The sequence below is a fragment of the Oncorhynchus mykiss genome, chromosome 18, assembly GCF_057628025.1.
Source record: "Oncorhynchus mykiss isolate SJ-2025 chromosome 18, ASM5762802v1, whole genome shotgun sequence".
Taxonomy (NCBI): Eukaryota; Metazoa; Chordata; class Actinopteri; order Salmoniformes; family Salmonidae; genus Oncorhynchus; species Oncorhynchus mykiss.
Genome location: NC_143039.1, coordinates 40,540,973 through 40,557,421, shown reverse-complemented (window position 1 = coordinate 40,557,421; position 16,449 = coordinate 40,540,973). Strand labels below are relative to the sequence as shown.

At 45.1% G+C, this 16,449-nt stretch overlaps 1 protein-coding gene across 7 annotated transcripts in view; it reads right to left on the bottom strand.

Annotated features, from left to right (window-relative positions):
• Positions 1–16,449, bottom strand: part of LOC110496032 (RNA binding motif, single stranded interacting protein) — a 276,061-nt gene that overhangs the window by 163,155 nt on the left and 96,457 nt on the right. For 6 of the 7 annotated variants that reach the window (XM_090208428.1, XM_090208424.1, XM_090208425.1 and 3 more), the window contains one exon: positions 7,680–7,738. In XM_090208428.1, the coding sequence (XP_090064554.1) occupies positions 7,680–7,738 (59 nt within the window). Of the gene's footprint in view, positions 1–7,679; positions 7,739–16,449 lie in introns of those variants that run through there. The other variant, XM_090208430.1, reaches the window with a different exon arrangement.

The following is a 16,449-nucleotide window of genomic DNA, read 5'->3' as shown; positions in this document are numbered from 1 at the left end:
AGAGTGGAGGCTGTTTTGGCAGCAAAGCGGGGACCAACACCATATTAATGCCCATGATTTCAGAATGCGATGTTCGACGTTCAGGTGTCCACATACTTTTGGTAATGTAATGTATGTGTACGTACTGTATGCAGTCATGTGGTAGGTCTAGTGTGATGGTCTACACGGGCCAACCCCGGACGATGCTGGGCCAATTGTGCGCCGCCCTATGGAACTTCCAATCACGGCCGGATGTGATACAGCCTGGATTCAAACCAGGGACTGTAGTGACGTCTCTTGCACTAAGATGCAGTGCCTTAGACCGCTGCGCCACTCAGGAGCTTGAGGGCTACTTCATGCATAACTTCTAATTCATGCTACTTCATGCATGACATTTCATTTGACGATGTAAGTAATTTAGGTCATAGGCTAGAATGTCAAGAGACCTGGCTTTAAACAGTGGCATAATACATGGAAAGGTGAGAACCAGAGTGGGCACTTAAGCCTACAAAGCTGTGAGTTGTAGAGGTACAATTCACATACAGACAGTGCCATTTTCTGCTACATGTACATCCAGGTCTGCCTGATTGTTGATGCAGCAACAGCAACATAATCACCTCAGCAGATTGTACAAAGATGGGCAGACAGAGCAAATATTTGAACAAAGCATAGATCAATGAAAAATCAAGAAGGGCCCCCAAAAAATAAATCTCCCAGGCAGAGACAAACATTAAAATCATGACAAGGACAAAGTGTTCCTGTATTTTTTTAAGTGCGGCCCTCTTTGTCCCCCAGCTCTGATTAATTCATGAGGAACAGCCAAGCCGCCCCCATCTACCCTTATTCATGCATTTTTGATTTATTCCTTCCTTAACTAATCAAGGATATGATCATTACTCAGGAAGATGCAGGGGTGAACCCCCGAACTCCTGGCAGGTCAGGGGAAGGCCGATGCCCTCATTGTGGTTACCACACCAGCGACGGTTGCTCTCTGATAAAAAATGGTGATAGATACGCCCTCGAATGATAGCCCTCAAGGCCATTTGTCAATGGACTGGGAGGGGAGAGAGCCCAACAGAGTTGTATAAGGATGGAACCGACATAGAACACAAGCAAGGATGGTGTCAGAGCTCAGGGCTTATGGCACGGAGACTGTGCTGTTGTCCCCCGGGGCATTGGTCTCCCGGCTGGCCTGGACTGGAAGTGAAGCGGAGACCACACTGCCAACGGGAGCAGCACAGGAAGTGGAGGGGGGACAAAAGGTCACTGTTTGAGGAATGTGGTGGCCGGGTTCCATTTACGACGTGCTCGCCCAATCAGACGCCAGCTTGGTGAGCAGCCAACTTGGAAGGCGAGAGAGCGCCTTGGCTTACAGGAATGGGAGATGGAAGGGGAAGGGAGAAGGGGGGCTTGAGCTGTGTGAGGCTCTGCAGAAAAACAAAATGAATGGATTATGAGTGCAACACATTGAGGTTTGCGTGCTGGACGCCACCCAATTAATGGAATACTCCCATTGCGATTACTAATTAAGGTCATTAATACACATGCGAACAGGGGAAAGGCTAACGGTCTCTCTCCCTGCCTCTCTCATTTCTACATAGCTCGCCTCGTTCTGGAATCGCTTTTGGGGAGAGAGAGGCATTTTGGAAGAGGTCTGCTGCTGGCCACACTTCAGTTGAGATTCTCATCTGCACATAATTCACTTTCAAAGGGCAGAGGGGCTATGGAGAGAATCCTTAATTACGCCGGCATCGTGTACAACATAGACAAATGTTTATATGTCGGCCACTCTAATGAGAAACCAATAATGGATGCAAACAGCAATCACTTGCCTTGCTCTCTCTCCACTTCCCCGAAAAGCCATACGGGACAATCCGAAACAGGGCTTTTTGGAGAGCGCAACCCCATTCATCAATTCTCCTTTATGCTCGGCATCATGCAATACTACACTCAGCCTTCAATGTAGCCATAAATCTCTCTTTATAGGGCCTAACATGGCAGATATTTCTCCATTAAAGGGTCATTCTGTGCTAGGGGGTTAGTGTATGGATGCAGGCCATTGTAATGGTCAAGCCTAGACAGTGATGCCCTACTTTATATACTGTATATTTTCTACAGGATCATTAGGCAAAAGGTACCCGTTTGCTATATCACTACAATTGTTATTACGCACACAAGGAATAATGACCGTGTGTTGGAAATGAACCTTCATTAAAACCTCTAATTATTTCACAGCAAGACGCCAGCAGGGTTATCGGGAGTTTGTTTGCAAATCCTTGAAAGTACATTATTGAAGTGCCTTGTGATATTGTGTAGTGTACCTTCTATGTAATTACCATGTGGATTTAATTATAATCTAATGTAATAACATATGCCTTTTTTAGCAGACGCTTTAATCCAAAGCCATACACACGTAGATTTTATGTGCGTGTGTTCCCGCGAATCAAACCCACTATCCTGGCATTGCAAGTACCATACCCTACCAACTGAGCTACAGAGGACCAATATAAATACACTTGATGACAGGTTATGTGGTTACCAGGTTACCTGATGCATGAAAAAAAGTCACAACCGGGCTGATGGAAACAGGATATGCCGGTAAAATGTAATAAACGCCGACAGACAGTTTGTTCGTGAGACACGGTGGTATCTTTTTGTGTCAGTAAAATTAATTATGGGAGAAATTGCGGTGGAAACGCGTTAATGATTAAATATGATATAATAACCATCACATTGAAGTAAAGTTGGAGTCACGCAATGATATGTTTGTGTGGTCCCCCCACTACAACTCAGGAAACCACGCATTTTATTAGGCAACAAATGAAATAAGTTATGATTAACTTCACAGGGTGGTGAAAGTGCACGTGATGAGCTTGATGCTCCTTTCCAATAAATATTGAGGGTCTTATTCTTGTGACGTGATGATCGATGTTTGCTGCCATTTGACAAATAAAAATAATATTGCTCTTATCCATAATAATCTCATAGTGTAGGTTGTCTACCTGCACCCTGTTGAGCTGTTGCAGATTTTTGAATATTCGCATGAAAATCTGTCGCAAATTGGATGGAAACCTAGCTATTGAGGAACAACAACAGGCAGCTGAGAAGAGAACAAAGTCGTGGGAGCCAATCGTCTCATCTAATTTCCCACAATCCAGTGCGGTGTCGCGCCGGCAGGCGGGCTTGGTGAATCTCAGCCTCAGCGGCTTTATCTCCTGGCGGAGGAAACGGAGGTCCTTTAAAGGTCTGAGGTCATTTCCTCTGCCTCGGGGCTCATAGAGGAAAATATAAAATGTCTCCATTCGGCCAGCCCCTGCTTTCTTTCAAATGCCTGAGCTGCCTTTTTCAAGCTTTTAAGAGGCCCTTGTGGCCTCCGGATGGCAAATTAGTGGCTTCGGTTCCCCCAGATCCTCAGATGAAGCTAACCCGTATCTCACTCCTACTAAATGAGAAACATCCAAAGGGAACCAGAGGGAACAATAGAGGGAGAGAAAGAGAGAGAATGCCTCCCCTCTTACCCACAGAGCTTGACGACCCTTAAGCCTTTGACAACTTCCTGTTCACATTGCTCTGCGGTTAGTCCAGGGTGTGAGTCAGCGATGGGAAGATGCAGAGGTGAAAGGCAGCCACGCTGTGAATCTTGGCAGGCGGAGGATTGATAGATCTGGTCCTGGTTGCTGCAGGAGCCATAGAGTCCTAAGGCAGATGGATGAGTGTGTGGCTGGGGGTGTAGGCTGTGTGTGGGGGAGAGGAGAGGCTGTACTCAATGTGATTGTGCACTCTTTGCAAGGGTTTATCATGGGGTCTGAAATTATTGACACCCTTGATAAATTCGGCAAAAATAATTATATAAAATAAATGATTCAAATACTGAGCTTTATTGTATGCAAAAAAGATAAATTATATTATTTTCTACTAATACAATTGGCAGAGAAAGAGATTCTGTCTGATTCTGTAATATTTTTTTTTCTCAAAAAGGTAGCGTTCAAAATGTTGATTTTGTGGCCAATTAACAATTTCTTTGTGTATTTTGATGTGTGCTTATGGTTATTGTCTTGCTGGAAGATCCGCTTGCGTCCAAGTTTCAGCCCCCTAGCAGAGCCCACCAGGTTTTTGACTAAAATGTCCTGTCGTTGACTTTAACAAGGGCCCCAGGAACATTGGAGGCAAAACAGCCCCATAGCATCAATGATCCACCAGCATATTTTACAGTAGGTACGAGGCTATTTTCTGCATTCTCATTTCAACGCCAAAGACCTCTATTTTCATTTTCAATCATCTTTTTGTGTGCATTTTACCCCCTCAGGGAGGTGAAGGTCGAGTCAGGCATCCTCCGAAACATGACCCACCAAACCACGCTTCTTACCACCCTCCCACTTCACCCGGAACTTGCCGCACCAATGTGTCAGAGGAAACACTGTTCACCTGACGGCAGTCAGCCCACAGGCGCCAGGCCCGCCACAAGAGCACAATGAGCCAAGTAAAGCCCCCCCCCCCCCCGGCCAAACCCTCCCCTAATCTGGATAATGGCAGGCAGGGTAGTTAATTCATGGCTTGAGCAGTCAGCGTCAGGAGGAAGGCTACAATAGAGGCAGATGAACAGGAGGGTGGTCACACATCAAGGGCGGTTTTAGACTGGTCCAGAGCTGTTCATCAGGGCAGCCTGGCCAGTGCCATCTCTGAAGCAGTGCTTCTCAGTAAAAGTCATTGAAGTTAAACTCCATGGGTAGAACTTCCCCACTCCCGGTGTGTTGTACCCAACTGGGTGAAAACACGACAGCCTCCACAAAAGCACACTAACCACTGGAGAAAACTGCTCAAAACTTCAACCTCTGCATCTTCAACGAGTCTTCCATTCTCCAAACACTATCCCCTTACTTCAAATCAAAACATACTGTATCGAGCTAGTTTGTTAGCAAGATAGCTAGCTGAGCTTCTTGATGACAGTGACACATTAGTTAGGTGAAACCAACTGATTTTCCAGTCATACCATGCCGATGGCTAACAAATTAGCTAACAAAAACAAACATTTAGAAAAAAAAAAATGCTATCAAAAGTACCAAAAAAATTATGAATATTTACCATTTTTACAGGAGTACCTAGGCTGCTATTCCGGCACTATGGCAATCATGGACCATGCGTGCATTTGTGTGTGTATTTGTGTGTGACACTTGTACAGTGACCCACACATCTCTGTCTCCCTACAACAAACAGGTTGATCTCCCACTCTTTTCTCTCAGTGCATCTCACATTTTCTTCACCCTTCCCAGAGATGACTGGTTGCTGACCTCTTGCACCTTCCCCTTTTCTCACGCTTTACTGCACGCTCACTGAGCTGAACTAAATACAAATAACACAGGATAGGAGGAAGAGGGAATTGGCCCGGCTTGTTGCCGGTTCGCTGTCTGTCTGATGGTGCCACGGTGCTAAAAAAAAAAGCACTGCTTCTGACATTTAAACAAGCGCCAGGTCAAAAGGGCAGAGACTGAAAACAAAGTGATACCGGATCAGGGCGACGCGGTGCTCTTTTTTTTATGACAGACATGAAGCCTGCTCTGACCCATGCCTTCCTGCTTCTCTTTGAGGGGAAATGCGTTCACCTTTACAAGGATGGAGAGGATGAGAGAGCATCATTTGAAAGTAACAAATCTATTTAGAAGCAGATTGTGTAGACTAGAGTAACCTCTGAACATTGATGTTATCATAAAAAGATCTAGGGGTATGCTACAACATTGGTCTCTCACTAGAAGACAATAATAAAAAAATAAATGCTGGTCAGGGGTCAAGAAGAAAAAAAAAACACAGGCCCTCTGTGTCAAGCTCTCGAAAATCTGAAATATATTGCACATGTATTTCAACATCAGTATGAAAGGAATGAGGCCCTGGCTGTCAATAGTGATCAGAGACATAGGTTACATGAAAGGAGTATGCCAGAGATTTGCCTTTATACAGAAACACATGGCTTCTGACGAGACCATTACTCTCTCTCTCTCTCTCTACTTCTGTGTCTCTTTCTGTCTCTCTCTCAGGGCTGGACCATCATTTCCACTCATAAAATACAGACGCTTATACTTGGCTCTTGGCATCGCTGCATTCCAGGCGGGTGAGGTATGGGAAACTAGTCTCCCACACCCGTGAGCGCAGAGCCGAGTGCCTGGCCCTTCAGATCATAACTCACCAGGCCAGTGCCTGGACACAGAGAGACTCTACTTCATCTGCAATTTACTTCTCACCTCTGGTGCACCCTTATAATCGCTCAATCCTCTGGGTCCGTCCATCTTCCTAACAAGGGGAACAGGCTGACTTGTGATGGCCTACATGAGTCACCAGCAACACATTAACATTGTAGTAATTTAGCAGACAGTCTTATCCAGAGCGACTTACAGGTGCAATTAGGGTTAAGTGCCCTGCTCAAGGGCACATCGACAGATTTTTCACAAAGTCGTCTCGGGGATTCGAACCAGGGACCTTTCGGTTACTGGCCCAAAGCTGTTAACCATTAGGGTACCTGCCGCCCCACACAAAGGCGGTTAAGCCTATCTGAGGGTTTTCCAGCCTCCACATTTGACCCGGACCACAACAGGTGGGATCTATCCAGGTAAGGATGGCTAGGAAGGCAGCTTCACCTTGAAGGGGGCCGCGTTACTGAGTGAGGAAGCTGCAAAAAGCAATTAAAAGTATTGATGGAAGTTCAATAGCGCTTAAACAGTGCTGCCAGACACCTTGGGGCAAGTACCAGACTAATCAGGGTTTTTTTCTCCTCCTCCAAGACTAAGGCTGGCTTTAGCCATTAAAGGGCTCTACACACTCTACACAAACAGAGCGATGGAGCTGCCGTTAGCGTAGAGTGTGCAACAGGCTTAAGAGGAGAATGAACAAAAGGAAAAGTACTGTATTATACTTACAGTACTGTAGCAGCTCGGCTGGAGCAGGGCTGGAGCATAGCTCTACAAATAGCTTGAGAGGTAAGACGAGAGGGATAGTAATCAATGTTTAACTGAACCGTACTTGCCTGTTAGCCTCTCATTGGATATGTATACTTGAGACGTAAGACGAGAGGGATAGTATTCAATGTTTAACTGAACCGTACTTGCCTGTTAGCCTCTCATTGGATATGTATACTTGAGACGTAAGACGAGAGGGATAGTATTCAATGTTTAACTGAACCGTACTTGCCTGTTAGCCTTCTCATTGGATATGTATACTTGAGTAGCATTCCGAATATGACCTGCTACTATCACAGCCCCATCGTTCGGTTTGCTGTGTCAACATTACGTTCATAGCGAGCATACAGACAGCACAGGCTAATGCTGTTTTCCAGGAAAGAGGAGGACATAAAAAGAGTGGACGGAGACGTACTGTAGCTAGGGAGGGGTTGCACAACAACTGCCTATCCTCTGACGTCCTTCCAGCGAGCGAGCTTCATCACAAGGACTAGTTGTTTACCTCCATCCTTCCTCCAGCTAGCACTACCTGCTAAATCATTGATTTACAACATGCAGGCGCTTCCTTGACTGAGGTCTATGTTTATGCCAGGGCTTGGCTCCAAACCCTTCCTATGACAACATCTGCTTTGAAGAGTGATCGTCACGCCACGGACGGTGGCAGACAGAAGGCTCCCGTGGCTAACACAAGGCTCAGCATGTGCACTGCGTAGGGAATAGGGTGCCATTTGGGATACAGTGACCTTGGTGACGTACCTTTGCACTGGTTGGTGTTCTTGTCCAGGATCGCCTTGGTTGACACAATTTTTCCATATCTGTGAAGAGAAAAGAGATGACAGAGCATTTTAGTATTACACTAGACTGGCTTTATGACCTTAGTCTAGGCATGACATCACTCAAATAGACATCAAGCATTTAAAGTGCATCCTCCATTTTTTCCATTCCTCTATAACTACCAGTCTTAAATTGGACAAAAATGTACTGTCAAAAAATTAATCAACGGTTCATAACAACATTTGGCGAAGCAGAGTAACATTTTAGAATGACTAGGCGGAATGTTTCTAGAACAAAACAACATCTGGAATATTCTTAGAATTCAGTAATGCTATTACCATTGCAGTAGGCTATTTGTCCTCTCTCAATTCTCTAACCCCCACTTGGCCTATTCAATAAATAAATGTAGCGAGCCACGAATGCTCTCTTGATAACCATTACCGCTGTTGGGAAATAAATAGCGGAAGTTAACACATCGGGAATGTCTACTACCACTTCATCTCTCCCATTAATCAAACAACTGCACTATGACTCGCTGCGGCAAAAACTCAGCATTATGGACTGTGTGTGGACTAGAGGATGACTGCATCAGTCAGCTCTCTGTGTGTGTGTGTGTGTGTGTGTGTGTGTGTGTGTGTGTGTGTGCCTGCCTGCCTGTGTGTGTGTGTGTTTGTTCCTGTGTGTATGCGTGCGTGCCTGTACATGCCCTTGTGTGTGTGCGTAGGAAATTGAGCTTCTCTCTCAGTAAATAGGGAAGTGTGCAGCTTCCGGACCATATTTCACCAGCGGGGGATAATTGTGCCATTTCTCAAAGCACAGTGGAAACTCTATTTACTGCATGCTACAGTGGGGTGGGTGGCAGTTATGAACTGATGAGCACAAAGAGGAAAACTACAGCCTGACACTCAGCCTCCTGGATACCAATCAGACTGTTGTCTTGATGGGATGGAGGCGCAGGATAATTTGACTGTGGTTACGTCCCAAATGGCCCCTATTCCCAATTAGACTGGGTCAAATGTAGTGTCCTATTAAGAGAATAGTGTGCCATTAGGGACACAGAGCTACAGAAGGGAACTTGTGGTAAGAAATATCAACAGGGATTTGTAATCACTGAGAGAATTTGAGGGCGTCTCCCAAGAGCAATAGAAAAGACTGGATTCAAAAAGATTGGCATTGATATACTCAAAGCACAATTGTTTTATTTTATTGATGTTGCACTATTGAGGAAAAAGCTTACAAAGTAAAGCCTTTCACTCATTCGTTTACGCCTGCTGTATCCTGTGCATGTGACAAATATGCTTTGATGACATTTTTTTGTTGCATAATTACCCAAGACACAATGGTAATAATGAGTGTGGATGTCAGAGTGTGCACAACTGGTCAAAGGAAGTCAGGTGCAGGAGAGCAGAGATGAGTGAACAGGCACACTTAAGTCAGGCAGAGGAAAACAGCCGGACGCAACTGCGTCACAACACTCCGGCCCAAGGAAAAAGCAATAGCGCACAAATCACACAAATAGGTACAAAATAACAAAACCACTGGTTACAACAATACCCGGCGCAAAACCAGCCTGTAGCATTACACACATAACGCGCGAACAATACCACACACAGACATGGGGGGAACAGAGGATAATATACACGTAGAGTGATGAGGGGATGTAAACCAGGTGTGCCGGAAAACAAGACAAAACAAATGGAAAATGAAAGGTGGAGCGGCGATGGCAAGAAGACCGGTGACGTCGACCACCGAACACCGCCCGAACAAGGAGAGGGACCGACTTCGGCGGGAGTCGTGACAGTGGAGCTCTCTCTGTGAGCGTGTAACTTGTGAATAGGGTTCAACAGAGCAGACATTGGAAAGGTTATCCGAGCTTTACATTTTCACAACTAACTCAATGAAGTTACACATCAATTATAAAATGTATACTGTTAAAGTTGCACTGATCAACGTGTGCATGTTTTTTTTTGCATGTCTGGTTGTGTAGGCAAGAGTGTGTTTATTTGTATGTCTGTGTGTGTGTGTGCAGTCGGCTCGTTCTGGGAACCAGTTAAAAAGGCCTCCTATTGGCATGCAGTTGGGGAAAGTTATCATTATAACTTTGTTTAGGTCCACTGGGACCAGGAGACACTCGCTTCTGGTTGCCAACTAATCATGGCTCGTCTCATTAAATGTTAAAGATGGTTCATCAATGCATCCTGTCTGTGATCCAAAAATACCCCACAAAGAAAAGGTAGTATCATGCATCTAGCCCATAATGGAACATTTTGGAAATAAACAGCGAATACAAGCTGTACATGAGCTGTGTATGTGTGTGTGGACACCATGCTGGCATCACCTCTTCCAGGACTGGTTGGTGAGGCTTTGATGTGACAGAGACAGTCCCTGTGAAGCCCAGGTTTAACAATGGCGATGCTTTAGCTCTTCTTGAGCCGGTCTCCTCTAATCCTATTTCAATCACTCTCAGTCTCCGTTATGACTGTCTTTACTGACCCTAGTCAGTCCTCCCCCAGTTCCTGTCTCTTTCTGTTTCACTTGCTCCCTCTCTCTCTGGCTCCCACTTCTCTTTCTCTCTCTCTCTCTCTCTCTCTCTCTCTCTCTGTGTGTACCGCAGTTTTGCAGGACCCGCCCGCAAGGTCTGAGCAAGGTATTTTTTACCTTAGGGTAAAAAAATGACCCGCCTTCACTCATACCCTAAGATATAGCAGCTTAATTGAATTTTAAACCCCAAATCTATTTTGCATGAAGAAACAACCTGTCATTCATCACAAACTTTGTGAATATCTGGGTTTTCCCTTTTCACAATGCAGAAAGACTGCATTTAACCAGTGGACACCACTAGTTTTTTATTACACCACAACAGTTATAATTGTTTATTTACTAAAGTAGAGGTTTATTATTATTATTATTGCTAAAGGTACTGCATAGGTGTAAACATGAACTTTTTAGCAATAGATAGCACTTGTACAGCCTAAGAAAGTAGCGGAAATATGCAGAAAGTAGTTTTGAATGCATTTTATTGAAGGGAAACAACAACATTCCTTAACCTTTTTGGCAACATAGTGACATATTCGTATATACTGTACAATGAGGAATTAAATTACAAAATACTAGTCTTCACCCATTTTTTTAACCATTGTCCCCACCCACAAGGTGTATAAACAACAACAATAAATAAGAATAAAATAAGATAATAGATACAAAACAAAAATGTGAAGAACATAAATCAATCAACTCTATTTAGCACATGTAGGACAATATGCAAGTGTGTGTGCATGGACTTTGCAGATGTATTTCTCACATGTGCAGCACATAGTATTTGTTTTACAGTCCTTCTTTGGGGGCAGAATTGTCATCTCCTCCTCTTGCCTGCCCCAGCTGCAGCCTCAGGTGGATCAGGACAAGATTCAGCCCCCTGAACAGCTTTCACAAGTGCTGCAGAGGCTGCTGTGCGGGGGAGGCGCTCCCTTCATTGAATGTGTGGGGTTACAAGTGCCTTTCCCAACTGCTCCAGGAACACCCTCCTCTTGTTCCGCTTATCAGGCATCCAGGTAGGGTTGATCTTGTTCCATTTCACGAAGGCATTGTATGGACACATCCATGATGTTATGGAAGATGACCAGGGACCAGCAGGCAGTCATCCTCCTGCAGCTGTAAATTCCTTGTCCAGGTTGTTCACGCCTCATTTGTTGTGGTTGTCGTCCAGTATGCTTCCTGTCCTCACGATCATTGATCTCAGCCAACCCTCCAAATTTGTCATCTCCAGGATGATTTTTTTTCGATGGCTGGTGTGATGAACATGTAGAATGTTGAGGCGATGTACTGGGCAACTGCATGTCTTGTGGGCCCTGGGGTCATCCTTATGACATTTGTCCTGCCATTTGGCCCTGGTTGTCATATGGTGACAAGGACCATGTTATTTTGCTGTTCTTTGACAAAAATGTGGGGATTTCTTCTTCATCTGAAGATGATGCATCGTGCTCTGGGTTGTATTCTTCCCCATCTTCTTCTTCAGATACCTGCTCTTCTTCTAAATCGTTGTTCTCTTGTTCCTCCTGGACATCTGAAAAAATCAGATCTACGACCTGTTGGGCACTGAAACATGCACTCATGGTTTCAGCAAAGAGAGAACTGGAGGGACTGTCATCTGCAGCACCTTTTATAGCCTCTGACTGCATTCCCCATTAGTAAACAATGCTTTCAAGAAATGTTTGTTTTGTCTGAAATTATGTTTATTTTGTCTGTGAACTTGGGTCATGTGTGGGGTCGTGGAGGGGAGATGCTGCACATTCACAATAAAGTTTTAGTTTTGTCTGAGTTCAATCAGTGTGTGTGTGTGTGTGTGTGTGTGTGTGTGCGTGTGTGTGTGTCTTTGTGGTTTTTGTGGTGTGTAACTGCTGGGTCTACAACTTTCATGGAAATATGAACAAAGACGATGTATCACTTTTTGTAAGGCTGGGGTCACTCTAGGAAAAGTCATCAAATTCCAAGTTGAAAACATATCGTTTAGGTTTTCTCTGCTGTTAAACATAGGGACAGGTCATTTTTTACCCTTAAGACAACACAAAGTACAAAAGGGAAAATAAATAAACAAATATGGGTTGTATTTGCGATCGTGTTTGTTCTTCACTGGTTGCCCTTTTCTTGTGGCAACAGGCCACAAATATTGCTGCTGTGATGGCACACTGTGGCATTTCACCCAATAGATATGGGAGTTTATCAAAATTGGGTTTGTTTTCAAATCCGTTGTGTATCTGTGTAATCTGAGGGAAATATGTGTCTCTAATATGGTCATATATTTGGCAGGAGGTTAGGAAGTTCAGCTCAGTTTCCACCTCCTTTTGTGGGCAGTCTGCACATAGCCTGTCTTCTCTTGAGAGTGGCAGGGTAGCCTAGTGGTTAGAGCGTTGGACGAGTAACCGGAAGGTTGCAAGTGCAAATCCCCGAGCTGACAAGGTACAAATCTGTCGTTCTGCCCCTGAACAGGCAGTTAACCATCTGTTCCTAGGCCATCATTGTAAATAACAATTTGTTCTTAACTGACTTGCCTAGTTAAATAAAGGTAAAAAAAGAGCCAGGTCTGCCTACAATAGCAAGGCTATGCTCACTGAGTCAATACATAGTCAAAGCTTTCCTCTCTCTCTCTCTGACAATACTACAAAGGAATACAGGTGGTTTTATACCGTTGAAAACATGTACAAATTTATTCATTTGACAGTTTTCTGGGCATTGAAATATGATGCGTAGCCTCAACCACATCTTCTACTATTTGGGTGGAGGTTGAGGTCTGATGATGACATTGGATCCTTTGAATCCTTTGAATATCCACCCTTTTCCTCCCTGGGTGAAATTATCCAGGCATTATCCAGGCATTTCTGCCATAGCGCTGTGTGCAAAGTGGTTCTTATGTGGGGATGGAGAGCAGGTCGGAGCCAGCACACATCACTGGTGCAGCTTTGCAGGAGGAGGGTTGAGGGAGACTGGCAGACCACCCAAGCGTGGTGTTGTCCCCCCGCTGGCTCTCCAAAGGCCTTCGCTGTCTGGGTGTTTGTTTGCTGTGGTAGACATGTGAAGTGGCATGACAGGTAGGTGGGAAAGAGCTCCAGGCAGTTTCTGCTTCATGTCTGTGTTTCCACTGACTACATGGTATAACCACATCCACTAGGGAGATACAGTCACATTCTGTCCTGTGTGTGTGTGTGTGTGTGTGTGTGTGTGTGTGTGTGTGTGTGTGTGTGTGTGTGTGTGTGTGCACCCCGGGGTGTCTGACGAGGGGTTCTGAGAAATAGTTGAGTGATAAAGTGAAAGCGGGAAAGAGAGAGAGAGAGAGAGAGAGAAAGAGAGAGAGAGAGAAAGAGAGAGAGAGAGAAAGAGAGAGAGAGAGAGAGAGAGAGAGAGAGAGAGAGAGAGAGAGAGCAAGAGAGAGAGGTGTGTTACATCAAGGTATGGCACCTTGGAATCCCGGGCCCCTGAGTTGGTCCCACATTCCGGTTGACACTCAAGCTCAGCCGACCCCTCTCAGAGCTCTAAAGGTGAGCCTGGCAGACAGGGGTCAAATCACAGCTATTTGTGAAGTGGGGCAATAAGGACTAGGACCAGTACACCTGGAAGCATAGGAGCTTCCTCTGTGACTACTGGACAGAGAGTTAGGGCAGGCAAGGAGGCCCAAAGTGTGTTCCAAATGGCACTACATTTCCCTATATAGTGCACTACTTTTGACCAGAGCCCAGGGCTCTATATAGGGAATAGGATGCCACTGGGGATGCAGCCCCAGTCTCCCAGTGTACTGCGGAGACAGACAGGCAGGTGCTGTGCACTGCTGAACTAGTCTGCTCTATCCTGATGGACACCTGGCAGGGGGGAGAGCCGCTGCTCACTCGAGTAGCACTGAATCAAAATCAATCACGCTCCACTCTCCTGAGCTGTACTTGTGTACTGTAGAGGGACCTGCCCTTTGAAGATATCCCACAGTATGGCCACTGCACTACCACTGTACAAGATGTTACTGTTGTCAGTTAAGCTCTACTCTCCCTGCTACTATCAGGTGATACAACAGTTTTCTATGATCTGCAGGTCTAAGCTCTTTGGCCCTCCTCACCCTCCGGTTCTACTCACTGTGGGACGTATTCCCACTGTGGAAGACAACAGAACTATTTCAAAATGTCATCCTGACATTACTGCGTCCAATATGAATTATGAAAATTGCGCTTCTGGCAACAACGGCTCTTTGACAAATTGTGACCCGGTGGATTAGGCCAATCATTTTCTGGCTTCAAGAAACCCTGTCAACTGGCCCAGGGCTGGCCAAAATGTGATCACACCCAAGATTGGGTTGTATTTGGCCAGTTTAACCTCATCTGGGATCTGGCTCTTTGTTGTCAAGTTTTAGAGGCTTTAACTGAGGCTAGCCTGACTAGCCTCCAATAGCAGTGTTGGCCATGTTGAGTTAGTGCCTGCAGATGACCTAATAATTATTTAGTGGTGATGTCATTGTCACCCCAGGATCTGTATCAGGACAAAAACTAACACACACACAAATTCACTCTGAGCACGCACGCACGCACACGCACACACACACACACACAGACACGGGATAATGCACCTCTGACAGGTAGTGCTGGTGAAAGATGCTGGCCGGTCATCAGCTCACTACAGAGATCTCCACCCACATGTACCAGAGGGAGGGAGAGAGCCAGAGAAGGAGCAAGAGAGAGAGCGAGAGAGAGGACGGGAGAGAGAGGGGGAGAGAGAACGAGAGCGAGAGAGTGAGAGAACAAGAGAATGAGAGAAAGAGAGAACAAGAGTGAACGACCACAGTGGCTCCACTATAGATACGGAGTGCTTTTAATGGAGTGAGTGGGAGAGAAAAATGGCTGTGTGTTTGTGTGTGTGCTTGTATGTTTAATAGAAGGAGTAATGGGTACAGGGTACAGTATGGCTATTTTCCACTAGTATAGCTATTACCACAGTTCTCTTTCAAGCTTCAGCATTCCAGAATGTTTGTCCACACCCGTCTACAACCTGTCAAGCCGACATGCCACGCATTTCTGTCTGACACGCACAAATGAACACATCTCATCTGTGTTGCTTTCTCCACACTACTCCAGATGAAAGGGAAAGAGCGAGAGAGAAAGCGGGGGAAGGGATGGAGACCGAGAGGGAGGATACGTTAAAGCACCTGGGAGGGAAGGAAACTGTAGAGTCCTGAGGGCTCTGCTTCCTGTCCTAAAGTCAATCCGTCTTTAGGCTGCTGCAACTGTAACATTTACATTTTAGTCATTAAGCAGATGCTGTTATCCAGAGTGATTTATGGTTAAGTGCCTTGCTCAAGGGCACATTGACCCATTTTTTTTTACCAATAGTTCAGGTGGGCCTTTGCGCTTCAGCAAACAAAGGAAAGGAGGGGTGCTCCAAACAAGGACTCAAATCATGGAAATGGTTTCCCAAGAAAAACTTCCAAACAGACTAATTCAAGGTAGGAAGGATTGGAGCACTCAACAAAAAAAGGTAGAGATTGACTTCCATTATTGCTCACTTTCACCCATTGTACAGGACGCGAAACAGGTGACTGACGTGTTGACGTCAGGCTGAGTGAGGTCTTCCTCAGATTGACCTGACCATTGCACTTAGCTCCTATTTATAGCCTAGTTGCCCAATGAGACACAACATTGTACAATGTTTGGAATGATGACATGTTTCAAGGTAAATGGTAACGTTAATCGATAGGCCATATAAAAATAGATATACAGTTGAAGTCGGAAGTTTACATACACCTTAGCCAAATACATTTAAACAGTTTTTCACAATTCCTGACATTTAATCCGAGTACAAATTCCTTGTCTTAGGTCAGTTAGGATCACCACTTTATTTTAAGAATGTGAAATGTCACAATAATAGTAGGGAGAATGATTTATTTCAGCTTTTATTTCTTTCATCACATTCCCAGTGATCAGAAGTTTACATACACTCAATTAGTATTTGGTAGCATTGCCTTTAAATTGTTTAACTTGGGTCAAACGTTTCGGGTAGCCTTCCACAATCTTCCCACGGTAAATTGGGTGAACTGGCCCATTCCTCCTGACAGAGCTGGTGTAACTGAGTCAGGTTTGTAGGCATCCTTGCTTGCACACACTTTCTCAGTTCTTTCCAATGTTCTATAGGATTGAGGTCAGGGTTTTGTGATGGTCACTCGAATACCTAGACTTTGTTGTCCTTAAGCCAATTTGCCACAACTGTGGAAGTATTCTTGGGG